This window comes from Manis javanica, chromosome 14, assembly GCF_040802235.1.
Source record: "Manis javanica isolate MJ-LG chromosome 14, MJ_LKY, whole genome shotgun sequence".
NCBI classification, from domain to species: Eukaryota; Metazoa; Chordata; class Mammalia; order Pholidota; family Manidae; genus Manis; species Manis javanica.
The window spans coordinates 79,967,821-79,990,334 of NC_133169.1; the positions used below are offsets into that span (position 1 = coordinate 79,967,821).

Genomic DNA, 22,514 nt, shown 5'->3' on the forward strand with positions numbered 1-22,514 from the left:
GGCCCTTGGGGAGGAAGGGACAAGCTCTTGGGACATCATCTCCCCAGGCCCACCTGCCTGCAGGCTGGTCGGGGGGAAGGAGTGTGTCATCTGTGGCTTTCCTGGGTGGTGGTGGCCTGGGCAGGGGCAGGTGGGGCCTGGCCCTGTGGCAGATCCCAGGGAAACTCTGGACTGCGCTCTGAGGCTGTCACCCCTGGCCCGGCCTGCTGTGTGAATTTGAATCAGCTGAAGTTAACTGTGGGCATAGACTCGGCTCCATCTCAAGGACTCAGGACCATCTCCCCAGACAGCACAGAGAGACAGTGTCCCCACCGCCACATGAAACTCGGGTGGTGCGTGGTCCATGTGGGGATGCTGGGGCTGGCCAGGGACCCTTTCTTCTGTGGTCAGGTGCTGGGACTCAGCTGGGACAGGCACCCCATGCTCAGAAGCCCACGTGGGCTCAGGGGGCCCATAGGCCCTGAGTGGCTTCTCCCATCTGTCCTGCAGCTGGTGAACCAACTGGGCTCGACTCGGGGTGGGGTGGACCTATTCATGCCCAGCCCAGCACTGCGGGCCCAGGAGCAGCTTGCTGCTGTGGAAGGTAAGCACCAGCCTGGTCCGGACCCTCCACGTGCCTGGGTGGGCAGGGATTGGGTGAAACCATTGGCCCTTCTGACAGGCGTGCATCCTTTGGAGGGGCAGCAGTGTCTCCCAGCCCCTGTGCAGCATCACAGGGTGGGCCGGTAGAGGGAGGCTGGGCTGGAGGGGCGGCCTGGGGTCTGGGGCCCGAAGCCCTGCTCGCCGTCCTGGGGGCATTAATGAGCACATATAAAGGCCAGACCCAGCTTGGGCAGGCCTCCCAGCCATGGCCACTGCGGCCTGGTGAAAGGGGTGGCAGGAAGGAGAGGAGGGCTGGCACACAGAAGAGGGGCCTTGCCTTGCCTTGAGGCTAGCAGGGGAGGGAGCAGGTGTCAGGGGCTCCGTCCCTCAACACTGGGTGCAGCTGGCTGTGGAAAAGACAGGATGCCATGGCTCAGCCTCCCTGGACTATAGTGGGGCTGCTCCTGGGTCCTGGGAGGGGACCAGGCTGCAGGAAGAGGCTCCCTGGGGGAGATGTGCTCCTGGGAGGGAGGTGAAGGGTGGTGGGATGCCTCACACCTCTTGTCACACCTGGCTACAGGGTCCCAACTGGGCCTTGCCTGGGGATGGCCAGAATGTGGAGAGCAGGCCCTGTGCTGGGCTTGCTCAGTTGGAGAGAACAGCCTTATGGGACTTGTAAGGCAGGCTGCAGCCCCAGGGCAAGTGACGGACTGAGCTACCTTTACAGGAAGGGACTGCCTTGACAGGTAGTGAGCCTCCCATCCCTGGGAGCATGCAAGCAGAGGTTGAACCAACATGTGGGGGAGCTGCAGCTCTCACAGTAGGATGGGTTGGAATACGCGTTCTCCCAAGTCCTGAAAGTTGGCTTCTCTGATGCCCTGGGCCAGCAGATCGAGTCCTTCTCGGGGCCAATGTCAGGGAGCTTGTCATGAAACAGGCTACCTGGTGGCCAGAACGTGGCCTTGGGCCTTTGACAGCCTGCATGGGCCTCATGGAGACCCCTCCCTCCGTTGTGAGCAGGGGGTTCTTGCTCCTTGTCCCCCAGTGGGCAGCTGGCACTGGTTGAGCCTGTTTCCTCTGGAAGCCCAGTGGCGCTCGCCGTCTCCTGTGCTCCCTGTGTGGTGTCTCCTGTTGGGAATGTGCTGAGCAGGGACCTCTGTGCTCTCTCAGCTGGTGACAAGCGTGACCTAAAAAGGCATTCACTTCATTGTTGTGATGGGTTTCTTTTTGTCAACATTCAATGGCTTTGGGGTCTGGAGGCCCACCGGTGCCAGATACGGCGTAAGCACTTCACATGGGAGGCCAGTCCTCACAGACACCGCAGCTGGAGCCCACTGCCTCCTGCTTGCTAACCTTACCTGGTCGCTTTCTCTTTAACCCAGTGGCTCTGCAGCTAGAAGAGGTGCCGCCCGCTCTGTGGTTGTGGGTGCTGCCCCCTTGCTTGTGAGACTGCCCCAGGCTGGGAGCTCTGCTTTGCACAGCTGCACCCCTCCCCTGGTCGCCAGTACTCACCAGGGCCAGAGCCCATCAAGCGGCAGGCTAGGTCAGTAACAAGGGTGCCAGGAGTGTGACAGCAGCAGTGTCCTGGCCGCCATCCCCTAGAGCGTGAGGGTAGGTAGGCCCCAGCCAGAGAAGATGAAAGATGGAGCCCTGGTCCTCCCACCACACACAGGGTCTCTCTCTGAGCCCAAAGTGAGCCAAACACCTAGGGTGTTTGGGCTGGGTTCTCTGTCCCGGGGGCTCTCCTCCCCAGGAGGCCACTGGCTCAGGCACACACCCATGTAAGGACACGTGGCTCCCAAGTGCCATGCATGCACAGCTAGCAAACTTAATTCACATGTATCTTATCAGGGACAAGTTTAAAATACTTTTGGTCATCTAAGGGAATTCCTCTCTATGTGGCACTCCTGAAGACCAGGAGCCAGGAGGCTGTGTGTCCCATGCTATGCCACTCAACTTTTCTGAGCATCCCACTCAGTTTTGCCTGCAGGATGGCAAGAGTAGCTGTTGAGATGCAACTGCCTGCTTTCCAGCTGGGCAAAGCTGGGAGGGGGCATCTTGGTGCCTAGCCTGCCCTCTGCCCAGAAGCTTCAGAGGAAGAGGCCTTGAGATGGTTGGGAGTAGCTGTGCCTGGTCCTAGAGGAGTCCCATCCCGTCTCCGGGATGTGGGCCTCCCACCTGCAAAAAGGTTCTATGCTGCTGGCTCCAGGGAAGTACAAAGCTGGAAAAATCCAGACAGTTGAGTTTGTGGAGTGCTCCTATGGGAAGACCTAGGTTTCCTTAGTCACTAGGAGCCCAGGGGTTGCCCCCAGTGGGACTTCCACAGTCTCATGTCACAGAGCTGCTCTGGGCCACTTCTAGGACTCTGGAGTCCTCTCCTCTGGAGAGAGCTTCTGGCCTTCAGCACTTTTGTTTCTGTAAAACAGGCACCAGCCATCCCAGTCGCAGTTGGCTGATGGCTCACCGTGCAGCCACAGGCCATTCCTTCCCCACTCCCTAGGCCTCAGTTGCTGTGTCTGAGAAGTGGGACCTTAGGCCTGACAAATTTACAGGAGTCCCTGGCACATGGGTTAAAGGAGGCACTGGGGTCTCGTGAGGGCAGCCTCTTGCTGCAGTTCCTGTCACACCTTCATTCCCTCTTTGGGACACATGGTTGTCACAGCTCCTCATCGCCCAGCCACTGGAGTCAGGCACTGTCACCTCCTCCTCAAACGTGAGGGAACCAGGGGTCCAAGCTGAGCCAGTCTGCCTGGGGGCATACAGTCGGGCAGGGTTTGGAAGCAGTGCTCGAAGCAGAGCAGGTTATCACGTCCATGCCACTCAGATAGCTGAGCCCTGAGCGCTGGCCCATCTGTACGTAACCCTTGCTATTCCGACTGTTTTCTTTGTAGTCACTGAGCAGGAGACTAAAGTCCCCAAGAAAACCGTCATCATGTAAGTGCAGGCGTGTTCCTAACCTTTCCTCTGACTGCAGTGCCTCCTGCATGCCCACTAACCCACTCGGATGGTGCCTGTGTGGCCTAGCCACCTGCGTGCCTGACTGCCCGCCCTCATGGCCTTTGCTCACCAAGCACATCACAGCACCTTGTAGATACTCTCAGAGGACCCATCTGCCCCTGGGATCCTGGCCACCTTCACACTTCACAGCCCCCTCTTCCAGGGCCTCAGTACTTCCCTTTGGCCTCATTGCCTCGGCCGGGTAGACCCCATCTGTGTACTTCCCAGTAGCTTACCCAGGGCTTGCATCCAGAATCACCCCCGTCAGGGTGGTGTTGGGACTGAGAGCTGCTTCCTCCAGTGGGCTAGAGGCTGAATTCTACCTTTTAATACCTTTGGATCTAGGGCACTTTTGTTCAGTAGAACTTCACTTGGTGCTTTCTCTGGGTTCCCTCAGCTTAGACCTTTTGTGTTATTGGATTTATCAATGACAGGTGCGGCTCGTCCCCAGCCTTGAAGGCATGGAAGGAAGAAGAAAGGGACAGTGGGTGTGGCACTGGGGAAATGGACAAAGCCGGACCTAGCTGTATTTACACTGCCCATTACCGTAGCCCCTAACCACAAGTGGCTATTGAACACTTAAAATGTGTTTAGTGGGACTGAAGAACTAAATTAGAAATTCTACTTTCACTTGAGCTTAATTCAAATTGCCTAACCCTAGTGGACAGTGAAACCATAGGGCCCTCAGAGGTCCCCAACCCCAACTCTAACGTTTGGAACATGGGGAATCAGGTTCAGAGAAGTGAGGAGGCTTTCTCAGGGTGGCTCATGATTGAAAGCCAGCTGAGAACCCATTTTCTGGAAGAGCCACATGTGTTGTTGAGAACTAAAGAACACAGGAGGTCCAGAGCTGAGTGAACCCACAGAGGCCAGGATTGGTTTTGACCTGGATGATCTGGGAGGACTTCCAGTAGGAGGTGTGTGCAGGTGGAGATTTTGGAAAAGCCAGGAGGCAAGACTATGATTTCTTAAGGCCAGATGACTGGGAACTTCCAGGATGGAGCACCTCTTCCTTCCCAGTGGGCCTGTCCACGTTATGGAGAACATAATGTCACACATTTGATGAGATCCTGGGCTAACTCTCCTTGACTTCCTCCCTCCTGCCCCAAGGCAAGTCGTAGTCCCACAATATGGGGTTGCCTGGGGCAGAAGAAAGACAGTACCTCATCTCCAGAGGTATGCAACTGTAGACTAGAGCTTTATCCATTTCATGCATGAGGGAGACATTGTTACTGACATTCCAAAGATGACCAAACAGTAGAGATGGGGCCAGGTAGCCCCATCAGTGAGCCTTCAGGGATGACTCCTACCCAGAGCCGGCTGGACCAGGGGACTCAAAACATCTTCAAGTCATCTATTCCAGGCTTAGGGAGGTAGGAACCCTCACCCCCTCAGCTTGAGGAATGGAGAGAGGCAACTGCTTAGCCCAACATTCCCTCCCGGCAAAGGACACACACACTGCACAGGGGCACTGGGGAGCCAGGTGGGGACCAGAAGCAAATAGGACTTGGAGAGAGAACCCTGCCACATACTGTGCCAGAGGCCTCAGAGCAAGTGCCTGGATGCCCTCATGGGGGCAGCAGTGAGCCCAGAGGGGGAGGCACTGAGGAGGTGTGATCCAGCTGCCCACTTTTGAGGCCTTGGTGAATTGAACGGCATGAGGCCAGCAATGGGGCCTAGTCCAGGTTCCCCTGACATTCAGGCAAGCTCTGACCCAGAGACAAGCCTAGTACCCCTAAGCCTGTTATCAGGAAGGCAGGTGGGCCATGTCTGCCTCAGTTTCCCCACCAAGTAAGTGGGGTATAGCATTTCCTCCTTACTGGCCAGAGGAGGCAAGACTTGTAATGGCTGTGTACCCCAAGGGGTGCTACACATCTCTGAGCCTGTGCCTGAGGGTAACTGCTTCTGGGTGGAGGCCTGAGTTAGACAAAAACAAAGCTGAATGAGACGGACAGACAATGCCTTAGTCATAGGCAGCTGGTGACAGCACCGAGTCATCACCTCACCTGCTAGGTCCCTCTGCCTGAGCCCAAAAGAAACACAGCCTCCAGGGACCAGGAGGGCCATCTGTTGCTCAGGGGCTGTGTAACTCAGTGCATTCCCACTCCCTGCCTGTTACTCATTTCTCCCCCAGCTCCTGGCAAGATCAGAGGCACTGGGGGTGGGGGGTGGGGGGCGGGAGACCTGGGCTGACCGGCAGGCTTTGACTCTTAGCCATGGGCAAGTTTTGAGCCTTTTCCAGTCTTGTCCATGCCTGTGAAAGGGGCTGGACCCTTCCTCCAGGCCTCTTGCCCCGCTCTCCTCTTTCCTCTCCCCTCCCATTTTGGGTACAGAGCCCAAGAAGAGGAAGGGATTATCTGTTGTCACACAGCCTGTGAGGGCTGAGCTATACCCAGAGCCAGTGTCCTTAGCAGGCCTCACACCCCCATGCCATGGGGCCAGGAGCACAGGCTACCAGCTGGGGCTCGACACCCCTCCGGGACCTGCCCCTGAGTGTGTGTGGGGGCCAGACAGGGAAGGCCACATGGCTATGTCCTTGCATCCTTCTGAGAGAAGCACTGGAATCTCCTGAATGAGATGGCCCTAAACAGGTAGGGGAGATGGAACATTGCAAACCAGGTTTGCTCTGGGCCTCCCCTGATGCGTCAGCTCTGGTTCTGAGGTCTGTACACTAGTGCCTCATCTTGGCCAAATGAGGCCTTGTGCTTTGTGGGGGGTTTTTTGGTTCTTTGGCTGAGGTTTCCAGAGGTGGGGCTTAAGCGCATGCATAGGAGTTTGTTTTTTACCATTTCAACACTTACCTGCTGCTGCACTAACCTGACCTCACACGCTGGCCTCTGCATGTGCTGGTAGTGAGGGTGCCAGGTGAGGCTGTGGGTCTCTGTGCCCACCTCCTCTTGGCCCTTCCCATGCAGAGAAGAGACCATCACTACAGTGGTGAAGAGCCCCCGCAGTCGACACCGGTCCCCCAACAAGTCACCCTCCCGCTCACCTTCCCACCGCCCCGCCAGTCCTCCCAGGCCAGGCCTGCAGGTCCCTGAGCTTCTGTACTCACCAGGGGTCACCCAGCCTCGCAGGTCCACACTGGAGCCAGGCCGGAGGCCCACTGTGCCTGCACTGTATGTAACGGAAGCTGAGGCCCACACACCGGCCCTGCCTGCAGGCTCCAGGCTCCAGCCCAAGTGGGTGGAGGTCGAGGAGACCATTGAAGTCCGGGTGCAGAAGACAGGCCCACGGAGTGTGTCTCCTGCCAGAGAGGTACCCTGTGGGACCCCTGGTGTGGACCCCAATACAAACAACTCCAACAACAAGCTGCTCGCCCAGGAGCCCATGGCCTGGGACGAACCCATCTTCAGTATCCATGAGCCCCTCGTCTTCTGTGTGGATGCCAGGCCAGAGGAGACCCCTAAGCCATTCCCTTGCCCAGCTGCTGAAGAGGAGGAGCCCCTGGAGGAGGTGAAGGGGGGTGCTGGCCTGATGGAGGGGCCCCTGGGCACTGATGGCCTTTGGGGCCATGACCCCAAGATCCTCACGCACAATGGCCGTGTGCTGACGCTGGCTGACCTGGAGGACTATGTGCCCCAGGAAGGGGAGACCTTTGGCTGTGGCAACCCCTTGCCTAGCCCCTCTGCTGACCCACCCTGCGAAGTTGCAGTACTGCAGAGAGAGATCAGTGAGCCCACTGTGGGGCAGCCTGTTCTGCTTGCTGTGGGACACCCGCCAGGCCCCCGAGGCCCACCCAGGCCCTCCAGTTGCTGGGAGGCATCTCCGGTGGGGGCCCAGGTCCTCGGTCCCTCTGGTGTCTCCTTCAGCGTGCGGGAGGACTGGGCCGGGGGCACCACGTCCTGGAAGCCATCCTTCTGCACCCACGTCCAGCGATCTGTGAACAGTGGCCAGAGCAGCTTCAAAACAGAGGTTTCCACCCAGACAGTCAGCTTTGGGACAGTGGGTGAGACAGTCACCCTGCACATCCGCCGGGACGAGGATGAGGCCCCTGGCCCCTCCCAGGGATGAGGTTGCTCCCCTCAGGGGCTGGGCAGCAGGGGCAGAAACCAGCAGAGACCCTCGAGGCCAGACTGATAGTGAGCCCTTGACGCAGCTGCTGCCATTGTCCAGAAGAAGCCAGTGCCCCTCAGAAACGTGTGCCCTGAGCTCCCCTTGCTCTCCACCAACTTGCAGCTGGAGCCCCTCTTGCCCCAGAGACTTCCTACCTCACAGGGTTCTGTCCACCTGAGGATACCACACATGCATGTGTAATCTTGGGAAGTACCAAGCGTTCCAGGTCTCACAGACCACATGCTGTTCTGGGCACCGGGTATCTGCCTGGCTCTGTTCAGGAGATGGCAGCTGCCACGTGGCCCTGTCTGCCCCAGGCTGGGGTCCTGGACTTCCTCTCAGTGGGGAGCTTCCCCAGGCCCCATCTTACCCATAAACGCTCTTCTTGGCCTCCAGGAGGCCTGCGTGGACCCCAGCTGTGCAGACCCTCCCTGGCCTTCTCTGTAGGGTGGACCTGGGTCTGTGCGTGAAGTGGCCTCCATCAGCTGCCCACAACAGTGATAATAAACTGGTTTGCCACACTGCCTTCGCTCTGTTCTTTCTCATTTCTCTGCCCCATGGCTCCGGCGACTCGGGTGGAAGGGCCTTCCAGGCCTCGCCCTGGGGACCAACCAGTGGGCAGCCCAGGCCCTGCATCTGCCCATGGGTCCAGACCCATCCTGGGAGCCCAGGTGGAGGCAGGACAGCTTGCTGTCCCTCAGAGATGCGGCTGAGCACAGTGCACACCACACAATGTGGAATGGAGAGCCCACAGTGGTTGCTCCCAGCCTGCCCGGAGTGAAGCAGACCTTCCCCCACCACCCCGCCGCCATGCAATCAGGGCCACGGTCAGGACAGATGTGTGATGTGTTGGGAGGCCCTGCTGACATCCTTGGAGTGGGGAAGGACCGGATGGTGCCTTAATGCCATAGGAGACAGAAAGGGCAGCCCACTGGTCACATCTCCAGCCTGGGGGGCACAGAGCAGTAGAAGAGAGGGTCTGGAGCAGGATGTCCTGCTTTTGGGCAGCCCTGGGCACAGGTGTGAGGCCACAGCAAGGCCTCATGGGAGCTGACAGCCAGGTGGAGGGGCTGCACTGGAAGGGTCTGAAGGCTCCCCTGAGGGCTGTGTGGGAGGGGAGTGGGGGCCAGATGAGAGTGAGGTGGCCTGCGTCAGGCCAAATTACAGGGGAGGTTGAGGGTGGATAGGGCCTCAGGTGCAGGGACAGAGCTTCTGGGAGGGTAGGAAGGGGGCTCACCACCCTAGGAGACTGTGGCCCTTGTTTGGCATTGAGCCATCCCCAGGCTTCCTTGGATCATGTGGCCAGGGGCCTGAGCAGCCCTGCACCCTGGGGTCCAGTAAGGGATAAAAGGGTTGGATGAGGTCAAACAAGGGGCGGGGGTAGCTGTGCAGGCTCAGCTGCCCCTGAGAGTGCTGACACCTACTAGAGGCATCTGGGCACCAGCGGGGCTTGGCGGGTCCCTGAGCTTGCTGCCCTGTGGGCCGTACGGCCTGGCATCTCTTCTCTCAGGGGCCTGCTCCTTCTGGCATCCACTGGGCCGAGTGCTTAGGTGGGACAGGCTGGTGGGAAGGGCACCCAGGCTTACCTGGGAAGTCTCTGAGGACTTGGATAGGGCTCCGGGAGCTCCCTCCCAAGGCCAAGGCCGTCCCTCATGCCGCACACTGACCAAACTCTCCCACAGATGCCACCATCCCACCCCCAGCTGCCCCGGAGCAAGCAGACCAAGAGATCACATCTGTCCTGAGGACACTGGTGTGCTCAGAGGCTCCAAGACCCTCCACAGTGGACCGTGCCAGCCCAGGTCCTGGCCCTGGGGGGCCACCCGAACTCCGGGAGGCTGGCCCCCAGCTCCCAGGCATGGAAGCCTCAGGTGCATCTGGTGAGGCCCTGTGACACAAAGTGCTACCTGCCACAGACCCCTGCCCTGTGTTGACCCCAACCTTGGTCACCCAAGGGTCCGTTCCATGGGTGACCAGGCAGATAGCCCCCCAGGGCTGCTGCTGCAGGGCTCCGCTCTGAAAAGGCTTCTGCACCCTCTTATCTGGGTGGCCAGGCGCTTTCGTCCAGGCTGGGCAGGGGGAGCCTTAGGGTTGGTGGGGGAGGGGTGCAGATGCTAGGACAAGAAGTGCCCTGGTGTCTGGGCTCTGTAGGGAGGCCTATGGGGCTGAAAAGTGTGTGTATGGCTGGAGCTCTGGGTTTGGGGGTGCAGAGCCACTGCACTGCCTGGCATCCCACCCTCTGGGCCCTAGAGGGCAGGCCCAGGCCATCCCTCATGCCACACACTGACCAAACTCTCCCACAGATGCCACCATCCCACCCCCAGCTGCCCCGAAGCAAGCAGACCAAGAGATCACATCTGTCCTGAGGACACTGGTGTGCTCAGAGGCTCCAAGACCCTCCACAGTGGGCCATGCCAGCCCAGGTCCTGGCCCTGAGGGGCCACCCGAACTCCGGGAGGCTGGCCCCCAGCTCCCAGGCATGGAAGTCTCAGGTGCATCTGGTGAGGCCCTGTGACAAGCTGACCACAAAGTGCCGCCACCTGCCACAGACCCCTGCCCTGTGTTGACCCCAACCTTGGTCACCCAAGGGTCCGTTCCATGGGTGACCAGGCAGATAGCCCCCCAGGGCTGCTGCTGCAGGGCTCTGCTCTGAAAAGGCTTCTGCACCCTCTTATCTGGGTGGCCAGGGGCTTTCGTCCAGGCTGGGCAGGGGGAGCCTTAGGGTTGGTGGGGGAGGGGTGCAGATGCTAGGACAGGAAGTGCCCTGGTGTCTGGGCTCTGTAGGAAGGCCTATGGGGCTGAAAAGTGTGTGTATGGCTGGAGCTCTGGGTTTGGGGGTGCAGAGCCACTGCTCTGCCTGGCATCCCACCCTCTGGGCCCTAGAGGGCAGGCCCAGGCCATCCCTCATGCCGCACACTGACCAAACTCTCCCACAGATGCCACCATCCCACCCCCAGCTGCCCCGGAGCAAGCAGACCAAGAGATCACATCTGTCCTGAGGACACTGGTGTGCTCAGAGGCTCCAAGACCCTCCAAAGTGGGCCATGCCAGCCCAGGTCCTGGCCCTGAGGGGCCACCCGAACTCCGGGAGGCTGGCCCCCAGCTCCCAGGCATGGAAGTCTCAGGTGCATCTGGTGAGGCCCTGTGACAAGCTGACCACAAAGTGCCACCTGCCACAGACCCCTGCCCTGTGTTGACCCCAACCTTGGTCACCCAAGGGTCCGTTCCATGGGTGACCAGGCAGATAGCCCCCCAGGGCTGCTGCTGCAGGGCTCTGCTCTGAAAAGGCTTCTGCACCCTCTTATCTGGGTGGCCAGGGGCTTTCGTCCAGGCTGGGCAGGGGGAGTCTTAAGGTTGGTGGGGGAGGGGGTGCAGATACTAGGACAGGAAGTGCCCTGGTGTCTAGGCTCTGTAGGGAGGCCTATGGGGCTGAAAAGTGTGTGTATGGCTGGAGCTCTGGGTTTGGGGGTACAGAGCCACTGCTCTGCCTGGCATCCCACCCTCTGGGCCCTAGAAGGCAAGGCAGGGGCACATTGTGGGGGTAGCCCCCAGCCTAGTCCCAGGCTCCTGCTCACATAGCCCCTTGCCTCCCACCAGCAGAGCCCCAGAAGTTGCCTCTCCCCAGTGAGGGCCAGGAGCAGGACTCAGCCCCAGCACGCGTAGTGCCCATCCGGTAACCTCCCCAACACGTTGGGCAGGGGCAGGCTGCAGAGGGCATACTGGGGACAGGACAGGGTCCACCGGCTCTGCCTGCAAAGACAGGAGTAAGGGGTGGGCTCACAATACCAAGGACACTGCTTGTCAGTCCCGCTCAGAGGCTAAGGGCAGGTAAGAGAGGTTGCCCTTAGGGTGTGGGGCATGGGGGAAGCCCCCTCCTCACACAGGGCTGGGGCCCCTGCCTCTATATCCCCTCCCACGTGGTGCTGAAGACCCCTGGGTGGAAGCAGGACCCCTTATCATGACGCTGAGCTGGTCATGCCCCGGAGGTAGAGGGCTAGGCCGGGCACTCACACAGCTCCTTGATCCCAGGATGGAGGGTGCAACCCGGCCAGGGTCAGGAGCAGCGGAGGTCTGGGACATCCACAGCCATGTTATCACGGAGACCACGCACAGGACATATGTGTACCAGCCCAGTGCCACAGGTGCCACAGGTAGGTGGGGCCCAGTGGGTTTTGGAGTGCCTGCCATGCCTGTGGCTGGGGCCTGCAAGGTCACCTAATGTGTCCCAGCCTTGCTGTGGTGGGGGACCCCTCAGAGGAGCATCACCGGGAGGGGCTGGAACCCTCTCTGTGGAGAGCTGGGCCACCAGGATTTGGATGTGGGGGCCTAGTGAACCCTGACCTTGGACAGCTGAGGTCAAAGCCGGAGAGCCAGTGGCTACAGGGAAGGACTCCCTTACTGTCAAAGGCCTGGGCAAAGCCAGGAGGGGGTCCCCTCACTTGGGAGTCAGTGGGCTCTGTCACTCTGGGGTGGACACCAGGACACACCCAGCGTCACCATCAGCTCTCCTGGGCAGCTCAGTGACCACAAGCCCCAGCCACAGATGCAATGCAGGGCAGGCTGTAATCAGCTGGCCGCAGGCCTATGGGCTCCCTCTCCCACCCCAGAGCCCCCATCCATGCAGGTCACCATCGAGGACGTGCAGGCACAGAGGGGCAGCACTGCGAAATTCCAGGCAGTCATCGAGGGCAGCCCAGAGCCCACAGTGGCCTGGTACCGGGTAGGGACATGCGTGGGGTGGGAGGCGGGCACGTATGGCATCCCCACCAGACAGCAGGGCACTTATTGAAGGCCAAGTGGAAATGGGGTCCCATGATGCCCGGGTCCCCAGGGCAGGCTGATGTGGCTGCCTTGCTGGCCTGTGCCCACAGGACAGCATCGAGCTGGTGGACAGTGCCCGGCTCAGCCAGCTGCAGGAAGGGACCACCTACTCCCTGGTGCTAAGGAACGTGGCCCAGCACGATGCAGGTGTCTACACCTGCCTGGCGCGCAATGCTGGTGGCCAGGTGCTGTGCAAGGCAGAGCTACTAGTGCACGGGGGTGAGTCGGGCCCCTCCCAGGCTCCGCTTCTGGCTCCACGCAGACTTCCATGGGCTAGGGCACAGGACACTATGCAGCTGGGACAAGGGCCTGGGGTGGTCTTTGTCCATACCGACGGCTCCCGCTCCCTGACCAGGGGATAGCAAACTGGACGTAGACAAGCAAAGCTACCGGAGGAAACTGCACTCCTTCTACGAGGTCAAGGAGGAGATTGGAAGGTATTGCCCTTCAACCCAGCCCTGGAGCCCCTCAACCCACTCTTGCCTACCACCAAGTTCTGATTGGAGCCCCGCCCCTCTGAGCCCCCTTCCCCAGGAGACTCCTTCCCCAGGGAGCCCCCCTTCCCATGGGAGCTGCCTGTTACCCCACATCCTGGAGCCCTGACGCACGCACCCAGCATGGCCTGCTCCCCCCAGGGGTGTGTTCGGCTTCGTGAAGAGGGTGCAGCACAAGGGGAACCAGATGTCCTGTGCCGCCAAGTTCATCCCCCTACGGAGCAGGACACGTGCCCAGGCCCACAGCGAGCGGGATACCCTGGCCATGCTGAGCCACCCCCTGGTCACTGGGCTACTGGACCAGTTTGAGACCCGGAAGACCCTCATCCTCATCTTGGAGCTGTATCCCACCTCGCCCCAGGGACGCAAGGGCTGTGGGGGCACTTGCGGTTCTGGTGTCCCCAGGCCTGGCCTTGGAGGCTGTCAGCCCAGCTCCCATGTTCCCTCTGTGATGCTGGTGACAAAGCACCCCGGGCACAGCTTCTCCTGTAGCTCGCGGTCCTGTGGGTCAGGACCAGGCAGGGCTGTGAATAGGATCCAGGATGTGCCTGGGCCGGCCCCTCCTGTACTTCACGTGGCCTCTCCAGTAGGGAGGTCCACCCAGACTCCTGGGGAGGGCACACTCATCACCCTGTCCCCTTTGGGTCACAGTCCAGTTGAGGGTCTTTGGGTGTCATCTGTGCTCACCACAGCCCCATCTCCTCAGTCAGGATCCCCTGCCCCAAGAGAGGGTGTGGGGGAGGTGAGGGTGCCTCAGTCCCACTCTGCTGCTGCCCACTGGCCGCAGGCCCTCTGCTGGGGAATCCCTGCCCCTCCCACTCTCCTGAAGCCAGAGCACCAGCCTTCCCAGGGTTCCCCACCCCAAACCCCAGATAAGACTTCCCACTTTTGTGGGTTCGGTGGGTTCCAGACCACAAAGCTTTCCTTGACCTGAGGCTCAGGTGCTCCTCTGAGGAGCTGCTGGACCGCCTGTTCAAGAAGAGCGTGGTGACGGAGGCCGAGGTTCGAGCTGAAGGGCCGTGTGCACACCCAACAACCCCCCCCATCCCCACTCTGCCCTTCCTGCTTTGGTCAGTCTGTTCCGCACATCCAACCCTCCTCATTTTGGGTGCAAGGAGTCCCCTGGCCATGGGGCACATGGGCTTGGGAGGCTTTGCGCATAATCTGCCAGGTTACCTGCCCCGTGGGATGATACCAGGCTCTGCTCTAGAGGGAAGTCTAGCCGGTTATCTCACCTGCATGCTGCCCTTTACTGTAGGTCAAGGTCTATATCCAGCAGCTGGTGGAGGGGCTGCACTACCTGCACAGCCAGGGCATCCTCCACCTGGACATAAAGGTACTTGGGCCCCAGCACCCCAGAGCCTGGGGAGGGGCAGGTGAGAGCCTGGGGTCTGCAGGCTGGGAGGGTGTGGGCCCACCACCTCTAGCATCCCTGTTAGGATTCGATTACCTCTGGCGGCAGAGAGCTCACTACCTTACTGGCAGCCCTTTTTAAATGGGTACAACTCTGATGGAGCAGAGGGCATCCCCAAATGGCACTGAAACCTACCCCTAAGGGCTCACTGGCCCATGCTGGCTGCACTGCTGCCATGGGGCAGCCCCTCAGACCCTGGAGTGTCCCTCCTCCAAACCCAGCAGCCCCAGAAGTCACCCCCTTAAGAGAGATGGCCTCCCCAGTCCTCAACTCCTCCCAACAGCCCCCCAACATCCTGATGGTGCATCCTGCTCGAGAAGATATTAAAATCTGCGACTTTGGCTTTGCCCAAAAAATCACCCCGACAGAGCCACAGTACAGCAAGTATGGCTCCCCGGAATTTGTGTCCCCAGAGATCATAGAGCAGACCCCTGTAAGCGAGGCCTCTGACATCTGGTAAGTGGGTGGGCCCCCTGGGACACCAGCTCCCACCCCCACCCACCCATCTGCTCTCTGTCTCCTCTCCCACCCCCATCCCTGCACCTACCCCTCTCCTGTGGTCCGGGCCTGGGGTGACTCATGGCTGTGGTTTTGTTCCAACAGGGCCATGGGAGTCATCTCCTACCTCAGGTGAGCAGACCCCTACCTCTGTCAGCAGCCTCCTCCGCAGCCAACCCCAGCCACCTCCCCATCAGGCCCACGGGAAGCCACGGGCACCGTTGGCCACTCCCCAGATCAGAGACCCAAGACCCAAAGGGCAGCTATTTGGGGAACAGGCAGTCAGCCAACTCCGATAACAGGTTTCTGTCCACACAACACCCTGTCCTGCAGTAGTGCTGCTGGGTCATGTGGCAAAGTGTGGAGCTGTCTCCCTAAAGGGTCTGGGTGGTTTATGCAGGGGCCCCTCACAATTATGAGGACCCTGCTAGAATAAACATCCTGGATCCCAGCTCTAAGCCAAGTAGGTCTCTGGGCAAATCTGAGACCCTTGCTGGGCTTCTCAGGGCTGGGCTGCAGGGGTCCTAAGAGGCCATCACAGGAAGCCTCCACATTCCCCTTGAGATCTACCACTCCCTGTCCTGGGGACAACCCCCCACCCCCGGCCCTGTCCCAGGGACCCAGAAATCCAGGTTACATCTCTGCCTTCAGCCTGACCTGCTCCTCCCCGTTCGCTGGGGAGAGTGACAGAGCGACCCTCCTCAATGTGCTCGAGGGGCGGGTGTCCTGGAGCAGCCCCGCAGCAGCCCACCTCAGTGAGGATGCCCAGGACTTTATCAAGGCCGCCCTGCAGAGGGCCCCAGAGTGAGTACACATGCCCACATAACCAACCTGAGGTCCTCTTTGGGCCTGCCCCGGGGAATCAGCTAAGGCCTGGCTCGAACCCCGCCTCCCAACCCCCGCAGGGCGCGGCCCAGCGCTGCCACGTGCCTCATCCACCCCTGGTTTCTGGTGAGTAGGCTGAGCCTGAGAAGGCCTGGCGCACAGGGAGGGTAACTGAGGTCAAGAGGGGCAAGGGCCTGGTGGGGGCCACGGGGAGCCCCAGAATCTCCCCCGACGTGGCTGTCTCACCCGGGTCCCCCAGAAGTCTGTGCCCGCCGAGGAGGCCCACTTCATCAGCACCAAGCAGCTCAAGTTCCTGCTGGCCCGAAGCCGCTGGCAGGTGAGCCATGCGGCACAGAGGGGTTTGGCGGCGCGAGGTCGGGGGTGATGCCGAGGCGGCTGCAAACTGGGACAGGAAGGGAGGCGTGGAGCAGGGGCGGGGTTGGGGGGACAGGAGGGGACGGGAGACCGGAGCGGGAGGGGTTTGCGGTGGGGGGCGGGGGCACGGAGGGCACTGGAAACACCGAGAGGAAGGGAGGCGTGGAGGGGACAAGAAGCGTGGAGCAAGCTGGCGGCGCGGAGACGAGCGGGAGGCCGGAGGGAAACGCTGCCCCGAGGGCTGGCAGTGCGCCCCCGCCAGGCCTGGGAGAGCAGGGGAGCCGGGCTGGGTCCTTCTTTCTGGGTCTGCGCTCGCTGAACCTCCAAGACGATTCAGGGATGGGGCGCATGGAACATGCAATATTCCAGCCAGGGCGGAGACAGAATGACAGATCCCTGGCGTGCAGAGGGTGAGGGCGGGGCCTTTACCGCCCCTGTCTCCTGGGTCCCAGCTCTGGGCCCACCGGGAGCCGGGAAGGCGGTGAGCACCCGGCTGACCCATCCTTGCGCCCCGCAGCGCTCCCTGATGAGCTACAAGTCCATCCTGGTGATGCGGTCCATCCCCGAGCTGCTCCATGGCCCGCCCGACAGTCCGTCCCTCGGGGTGGCCAGACATCTGCGCGGCGACGCCAGCACCTCCTCCAGCAGCTCTTCTTCCTCCTCCGACAGCGAGCTGGCGCCCTTTGCCCGGGCCAGGTCGCTGCCGCCTTCTCCGGTGACCCACTCCCCACTGCTGCACCCCCGGGGTTTCCTGAGGCCCTCGGCCAGCCTTCCCGAGGAGACCGAGGCTTGCGCACCCGCCACGGCCACGCCTCCGCTTGAGGCGTCCCAGGGCGCAGAGCCGCCGGGTGTCCCAGGCTGCGTGCCCCGGCAGAGCGTCATCCACAGCCTGTTCTACCAGCAGGCGGGCGAGGGCCCCGAGCACGGGGTCCTGGCCGCGGGCGCCAGGCTGCACCCGGCTCCGCGCAGGCACCTGCTCAAGGGGGGCTACTTCGCTAGGGCCTTGCCTGGCCTGCGCGAACCGCTGCTGGAGCACCGCGCGCTGGAGGAGCAGGCCGCCAGGGAGGAGCAGGCCGCCCTGATGGCCAAAGCGCCCTCCTTCGAGACTGCCCTGCGGCTGCCAGGCGCCAGTGCCCGCGAGGTCCCTGGCCGCAGCCGCTCCCTGGACCTGAACCTGCCTCGCCCAGCCAGCCCCTCCACCGAGCCCTGCCAGGAGAGCCAGTGTGTGGCCCCAGGCCCCTCTGGCCTGCAGGGGTCCCCAGTGGAGAGCAGACCTGGAGATGTCTCACTTTTTAGTGGGATGGAGCGTCCAGAAGGGTCCTGCCAGGGGTCCAGTGGTGGCCACTGGGGTTCACAGCAAGAAGGGTCTTCCCAGGACAGCTGTGAGGGGCAGTCGGTCCCTTTCTTGGACCCCCAGTGTGGTCTGGCCCCCCAGGAGAGCTGCGGCCCCCCTTTGGCTGCTGCACCACAAACTCTTGGCTCTTCCCCTCCAGGGCCATGCGGGGAGGCTCTACTGCCACCCCTGAGCCCCTCCCTTGCTGGGGTGCCCCAGGCCCCCTTCTCCACTGTTCAAGTAAGTCTACAGCCAGACTCTAAGAGGGGGCTGGAGGCCACCCCTCTCTCTTGGAGGCCTGGCTCCCCTGGCTCCCCAGGACCAGCCTTCCCTGGGGGCATGGAACCCAGCCCTTCCCTGGACACTAAGGGCATGGAGGACCCACTGGAGTCTACACCCAGCCCACAGCAGCCTCAGGAGCAGGCAACCACGCGGAAGTTCTCTCTGGGGCACCGTGGGGGCTTCGCAGGAGTGGCGGGTTATGGCACCTTTGCCTTTGGTGGGGATGCAGGGGGCATGCTGGGGCAAGGTCCGCTGTGGGCCAGGATGGCCTGGGCCACCTCTCAGTCTTCAGAGGAGCAGGATGAGGCTAGAGCCCAGAGCCCATCCCCAAAGGCCAGCAGAGTGCCCCTACCTGAGGTCTGCAGGGTGCCTCCCAAGGCCTCCTCGGACCTGACCTCATGGGAGGACTTGGGCGGGGGCTCTCAGGTGTCACTGGTGCAGATACGGGACCTGTCTGGGGACTCGGAGGCAGCTGACACTGTGTCCCTGGACATCTCAGAGGTGGACCCTGCCTACCTCAACCTGTCCGACCTGTATGACATCAAGTACCTCCCGTTTGAGTTCATGATCTTCAGGAGAGTCCCCAAGCCCGCTAAGCCAGACCCACCATCCTGGCCTGATTCCGAGGCTGAGGAGGAGCTGGCTGAGCTCCCAGGGGCCCTGGAGCCCTGGCTGGGAGCACTGGGCCTGCCTGCAGGCCTGGAGATCACCAAGGAGCCGGAGGACTTGGAAGCCCTGCTAGGAGAGGCCACCGGCGGCAGAAAGCGCAAATGGTCACCTCCCTCCAGGGGCCTTTTCCACCTCCCTGGGAGGCGTGCACTGCTGGAGGAGCCTGTGGAGTTGGGCCTGCGCCGCAGGGTGAGGGCCTCTGTGGCCCACATTTCCCGCCTCCTGAAGGGCAGACCCGAAGGTGACTCCTCTGCTCCACGGGGGCTGAGCATGGCTGGGTGTGCCCCTCTGCACCTTGGGGCACCTTGTCCCCCATGCCAGGAAGGACAGCTAGGAGCCCACCAGGGTGATGCAGGCATCCACCACCTAGACCCCCTCCCTTACTCCAGGGCCACCCACACCTCCCAGCATATGGGCTTCTGCTTCTGAGGTCACCTTTGCTGCCTGGACCCCTCCCCGCCTGCATCTGAGGCCCATCTGTTACCTAACGACTGCTGATCTGACTGGTCCAGCCCTCCCTGACACCCCCTAGGGCCCTGGCCAGGTGTCCTTGGCACTGTGGCTGAGCTGCTAGCATGCCTGTCTCTGGTGCCCCTGCCAGGGCAGGCCTGTGCTTTCAGAGCTTGGGAGGATGTGGCCTCCAGAGCACATTTTACTTGTTTCTAACAGAACACCCAGGCTTTTCTGCCACATGGGAAATTGGCGTGAGTGGTGGGTGATCTGAGTTCCTTCTCCTATGGAGCCAGGCCTCTCAGGTGTGGCTCCTGTGGCCCCTTCCTCCTTTCAGGAATGGAGATGGAGGGCCCTGCCAGAAAGAAGGCAGGCCTACCTTCCTTTCGGCTGTCAGGCCAGAAAAGCAGGGACCAAGGTGGGTGGCTCCCATGGGCTGGGTGCACTGCAGCCCAGAGAATCTGACTGCAGGTGAAGGGAGCCCCCTCCATGGCAGTAGGCAAGCAGGGTGGGTGGGGCAAGCTCACACCCCTGGGGGCTTGGGCCTAAACTGGAGGGGAACCTCTGGTGCCCTGGTTGTGAGGCTGAGCAGTCCTGGAGGGCTTCCTGGAGGAGGTTACGGTGTTGAAGCTGAGCTGAGCAGAGGTGGGCTCCCCAGTACCCCCACTGTAGGGTCCAGGGCATGCTTTTGGGCCAGAGGTCACCTCTGAAGTCTCACCCTTCCTTCCTTCCCCTTCCCAGCACCATCACTCCTAAAGGAGCTCTCAGATGAAACCGTGGTCCTGGGACAGTCTGTGACACTCACTTGCCAGGTGTCAGCCCAGCCAGCCGCACAGGCCACCTGGAGCAAAGGTAAGGAGCTGTCCCAGGCTGAAGGCAGGAGTGTTCCTTGAGGACATTGCTCTCTCCCGGAAGAGGGAACTGATGTGCGCCGGGGTGGGGCATGAGGCAGGGCGTGTGTGGAGCTACATCCCAGGTCCACCCGGTCCTGTGCAGATGGGGCTATCCTGGAGAGCAGCAGCCGCCTCCTCATCTCCTCCACGCGTAAGAACTTCCAGCTGCTGACCATCCTGTCAGTGACTGCTGAAGACCTGGGCGTGTACACGTGCAGCCTGCATAACATTCTGGGGGCAGTGGCCACCACAGCCGTGCTCCGGAAGGCAGGTCAGTGGGCCAGGCCAGGACCCTCGGGACAGGGAGAGGGTCACCCACACCGTGGCCTCCTCCCAGAAGTTCCCACCAGGCCTATGGGGGTTGAGGCTGCCCCCAAGGGGGACTTCAAAGGTCCCTGGATACCACCTGAGATGCTGGCCTTATGCCAGCTTCTCCATCTGGGACTCACGAATGGTATGGTCATCACCCAGGCACCCACTCCCTGGGCACTGCCAGGGCCTGGAATGGGCTCTGCAGCCTGGGATCTCCAGGAGGGGAGGTCCTGCCCCCTCTCCTGGCTCCTTTGCAGGGGCTTCTCCTTGCATTTCCCACAGCACCTCCCTCCCGCCCCTAGCACATGCAGGAGCAGGCTGCTTCCCATTTTGTGTCCCTAAACCCAGTGCAGGGGTATGTTTCTTGGGGAGCCAAGACAGGGCAGGCCTAGCTCTCCAACCCCCAGCCTGATCCCCTGACCAGGCTGGCCTGCTGTTGGTTGACCCCATGTGTCCTGGACTGCTACAGGCAAAACTAAGCAGCCAGGACAGGACCCTCTGATGGGAACCTGGGGTGGACAGGGGGCTGTCAGTGAGGGCCACCCATGGGGTTCCTGGGTTGGGTCAACACCCACAGGAGAGGCACTGGGCCTCTCCTACAATTTAGCATGTAAGTTGAACCAGAAAGAACAGGATGGCAGGGAGGATGGGCGCAGGGGCTTAGCCACAGGTGCAGGAGGGAAGGCAGGGCTGGAGGGGGGCTCAGAGCCACATCAGGCAGCCCCTGGAAGCCTGCCTCAGGTAGTGCCCATGGGCCCTGCAGAGCGCCCCCATTCCTCCCCACGCCCGGACATCGGAGAGGTGTATAATGATGGGGTGCTGCTGGTCTGGAAGCCCGTGGAGTCCTGTGGCCCTGTAACCTACACCGTTCAGTGCAGCCTGGAAGGTACCCCCTGTGCCCTCACTCCTGGGGGCTCCTGGGGTCAGTGTGGGGTGGCCTCAGGGAACACCCAGCTGCCCTGTACCCTAGGTGGCCTTTGGGGGGGGGGAATGCCCTGGGCTCTGGGTGACCTCCAATGGGGAGGGGTCTGTGCACCCTGACTCTGGAGTGGGAGCCCTCAAGCTGCCCCTCACCTGCTCCTGTGGGCCCAGGTGGCGGCTGGAGCACGCTGGCCTCGGACATCTTTGACTGCTGCTACTTCACCAGCAAGCTTTCCCGGGGCGGCGTGTACACCTTCCGCACAGCCTGTGTCAGCAAGGCAGGCATGGGTCCCTACAGCAGCCCATCAGAGCAGGTCCTCCTGGGAGGGCCCAGCCACCTGGGTGAGCGCTCTGCAGGGCCTGGGGGGCAGGGCGCTGGTGGTCCCTCTGGAATTCATCTTGCCCAAAATGGCTGGGGATTTGTTCTGCCTGCTAGCACCCTGGCCCCGAGAGGCTCAAGGAATGAGGTGGGGGTCTCACAGAGAGGCCCCCTGTCAGGATGCCTAGGAATGGGTGTGGAAGACAAGGTGGGCGGAATTGGGGCTGTGAGGGTGCCCCCCAGACATCCAAAGCTTGCCCTCCCACAGCCTCCGAGGAGGAGAGCAGCACCCCACGGCCAGCCCAGCCCCTCCCCAGCACACAGACTTTCGCCTTCCAGACACGGATTCAGAGGTGCCTGATCCCCACTGCATGCATCTGCATGTGCTCTCTCCAGCCTCCACCTCCCTCCCACCGCTGGCCCCCACCCACGTTCGGTTCAGAACACCTGCAGTCCCCCTCAGGCGGTTCCAGACACCTCTTTTCTGGGCTTGCTTCCCTGAGACTGAGGAGGAGGATGCTGGGGGCCTGAATGGGCAGCCAGACAAGAAGCGTCCTCAGGAGCCTAGCCTGTGCTCCCTCACCCAGGGGCCGCTTCAGCATGGTGCGGCAGTGCCGGGAGAAGGCCAGCGGGCGCGTGCTGGCTGCCAAGATTGTCCCCTACCGCCCCGAGAACCAGACGTCTGTGCTGCGTGAATACGAGGCACTCAAGGGCCTGCGCCACCCCCACCTGGCCCAACTGCAAGCTGCCTACCTCAGCCCCCGGCACCTGGTCCTCATCTTGGAACTGTGTTCCGGGCCAGAGCTGCTCCCCTGCCTGGCTGAAAGGTGAGAGGGGGTCCTGGACTGGATGCAGAGCCGGGGTGGGGCAAGGAGCCCCAGGCCCATCTCCCGCCCACCACCCGGCCCCGCCTCCACCGGGCGACCCACACGTGCTCCACAGACAGAGCCAAACCCCTTCTTGTGCACGCCCAGAGCTTCCTACTCCGAGTCAGAGGTGAAGGACTACCTGTGGCAGATGCTGAGTGCCATCCAGTACCTGCATGCCCAGCACATCCTGCACCTGGACTTAAGGTCGGAGAACATGATCATCACCGAATACAACCTGCTCAAGGTCATCGACTTGGGCAATGCCCAGAGCCTCGCCCAGGAGAGGGTCCTGCCCTCTGAGAAGTTCAAGGACTACATGGAAACCATGGGTGCGCAAGGAGCAGACATGGGCCCGGTCTGAGGGAGGGGTGGGCCACCACGCCCCAGTCTTGCCTCCAGCCTGC

At 61.6% G+C, this 22,514-nt stretch overlaps 1 protein-coding gene across 27 annotated transcripts in view; it reads left to right on the forward strand.

Moving 5' to 3' along the window:
• The window catches only part of OBSCN (obscurin, cytoskeletal calmodulin and titin-interacting RhoGEF), a 157,924-nt gene that overhangs the window by 134,532 nt on the left and 878 nt on the right, over positions 1 to 22,514 (forward strand). For 13 of the 27 annotated variants that reach the window (XM_073221224.1, XM_073221238.1, XM_073221230.1 and 10 more), the window contains 26 exons: positions 490 to 583; positions 9,318 to 9,515; positions 9,939 to 10,136; positions 10,572 to 10,769; positions 11,233 to 11,308; positions 11,665 to 11,786; positions 12,216 to 12,355; positions 12,507 to 12,675; positions 12,812 to 12,893; positions 13,092 to 13,292; positions 13,892 to 13,952; positions 14,209 to 14,286; positions 14,648 to 14,820; positions 14,968 to 14,994; positions 15,514 to 15,666; positions 15,768 to 15,813; positions 15,947 to 16,024; positions 16,580 to 18,587; positions 19,134 to 19,214; positions 19,538 to 19,648; positions 19,793 to 19,960; positions 20,765 to 20,887; positions 21,094 to 21,264; positions 21,510 to 21,594; positions 21,829 to 22,068; positions 22,216 to 22,439. In XM_073221224.1, the coding sequence (XP_073077325.1) occupies positions 490 to 583; positions 9,318 to 9,515; positions 9,939 to 10,136; positions 10,572 to 10,769; positions 11,233 to 11,308; positions 11,665 to 11,786; positions 12,216 to 12,355; positions 12,507 to 12,675; positions 12,812 to 12,893; positions 13,092 to 13,292; positions 13,892 to 13,952; positions 14,209 to 14,286; positions 14,648 to 14,820; positions 14,968 to 14,994; positions 15,514 to 15,666; positions 15,768 to 15,813; positions 15,947 to 16,024; positions 16,580 to 18,587; positions 19,134 to 19,214; positions 19,538 to 19,648; positions 19,793 to 19,960; positions 20,765 to 20,887; positions 21,094 to 21,264; positions 21,510 to 21,594; positions 21,829 to 22,068; positions 22,216 to 22,439 (5,305 nt within the window). Of the gene's footprint in view, positions 1 to 489; positions 584 to 3,473; positions 3,517 to 6,494; positions 8,162 to 9,317; positions 9,516 to 9,938; positions 10,137 to 10,571; positions 10,770 to 11,232; positions 11,309 to 11,664; positions 11,787 to 12,151; positions 12,356 to 12,506; positions 12,676 to 12,811; positions 12,894 to 13,091; positions 13,293 to 13,891; positions 13,953 to 14,208; positions 14,287 to 14,647; positions 14,821 to 14,967; positions 14,995 to 15,513; positions 15,667 to 15,767; positions 15,814 to 15,946; positions 16,025 to 16,579; positions 18,588 to 19,133; positions 19,215 to 19,537; positions 19,649 to 19,792; positions 19,961 to 20,764; positions 20,888 to 21,093; positions 21,265 to 21,509; positions 21,595 to 21,828; positions 22,069 to 22,215; positions 22,440 to 22,514 lie in introns of those variants that run through there. The other 14 variants (XM_073221229.1, XM_073221248.1, XM_073221244.1 and 11 more) reach the window with 12 other exon arrangements.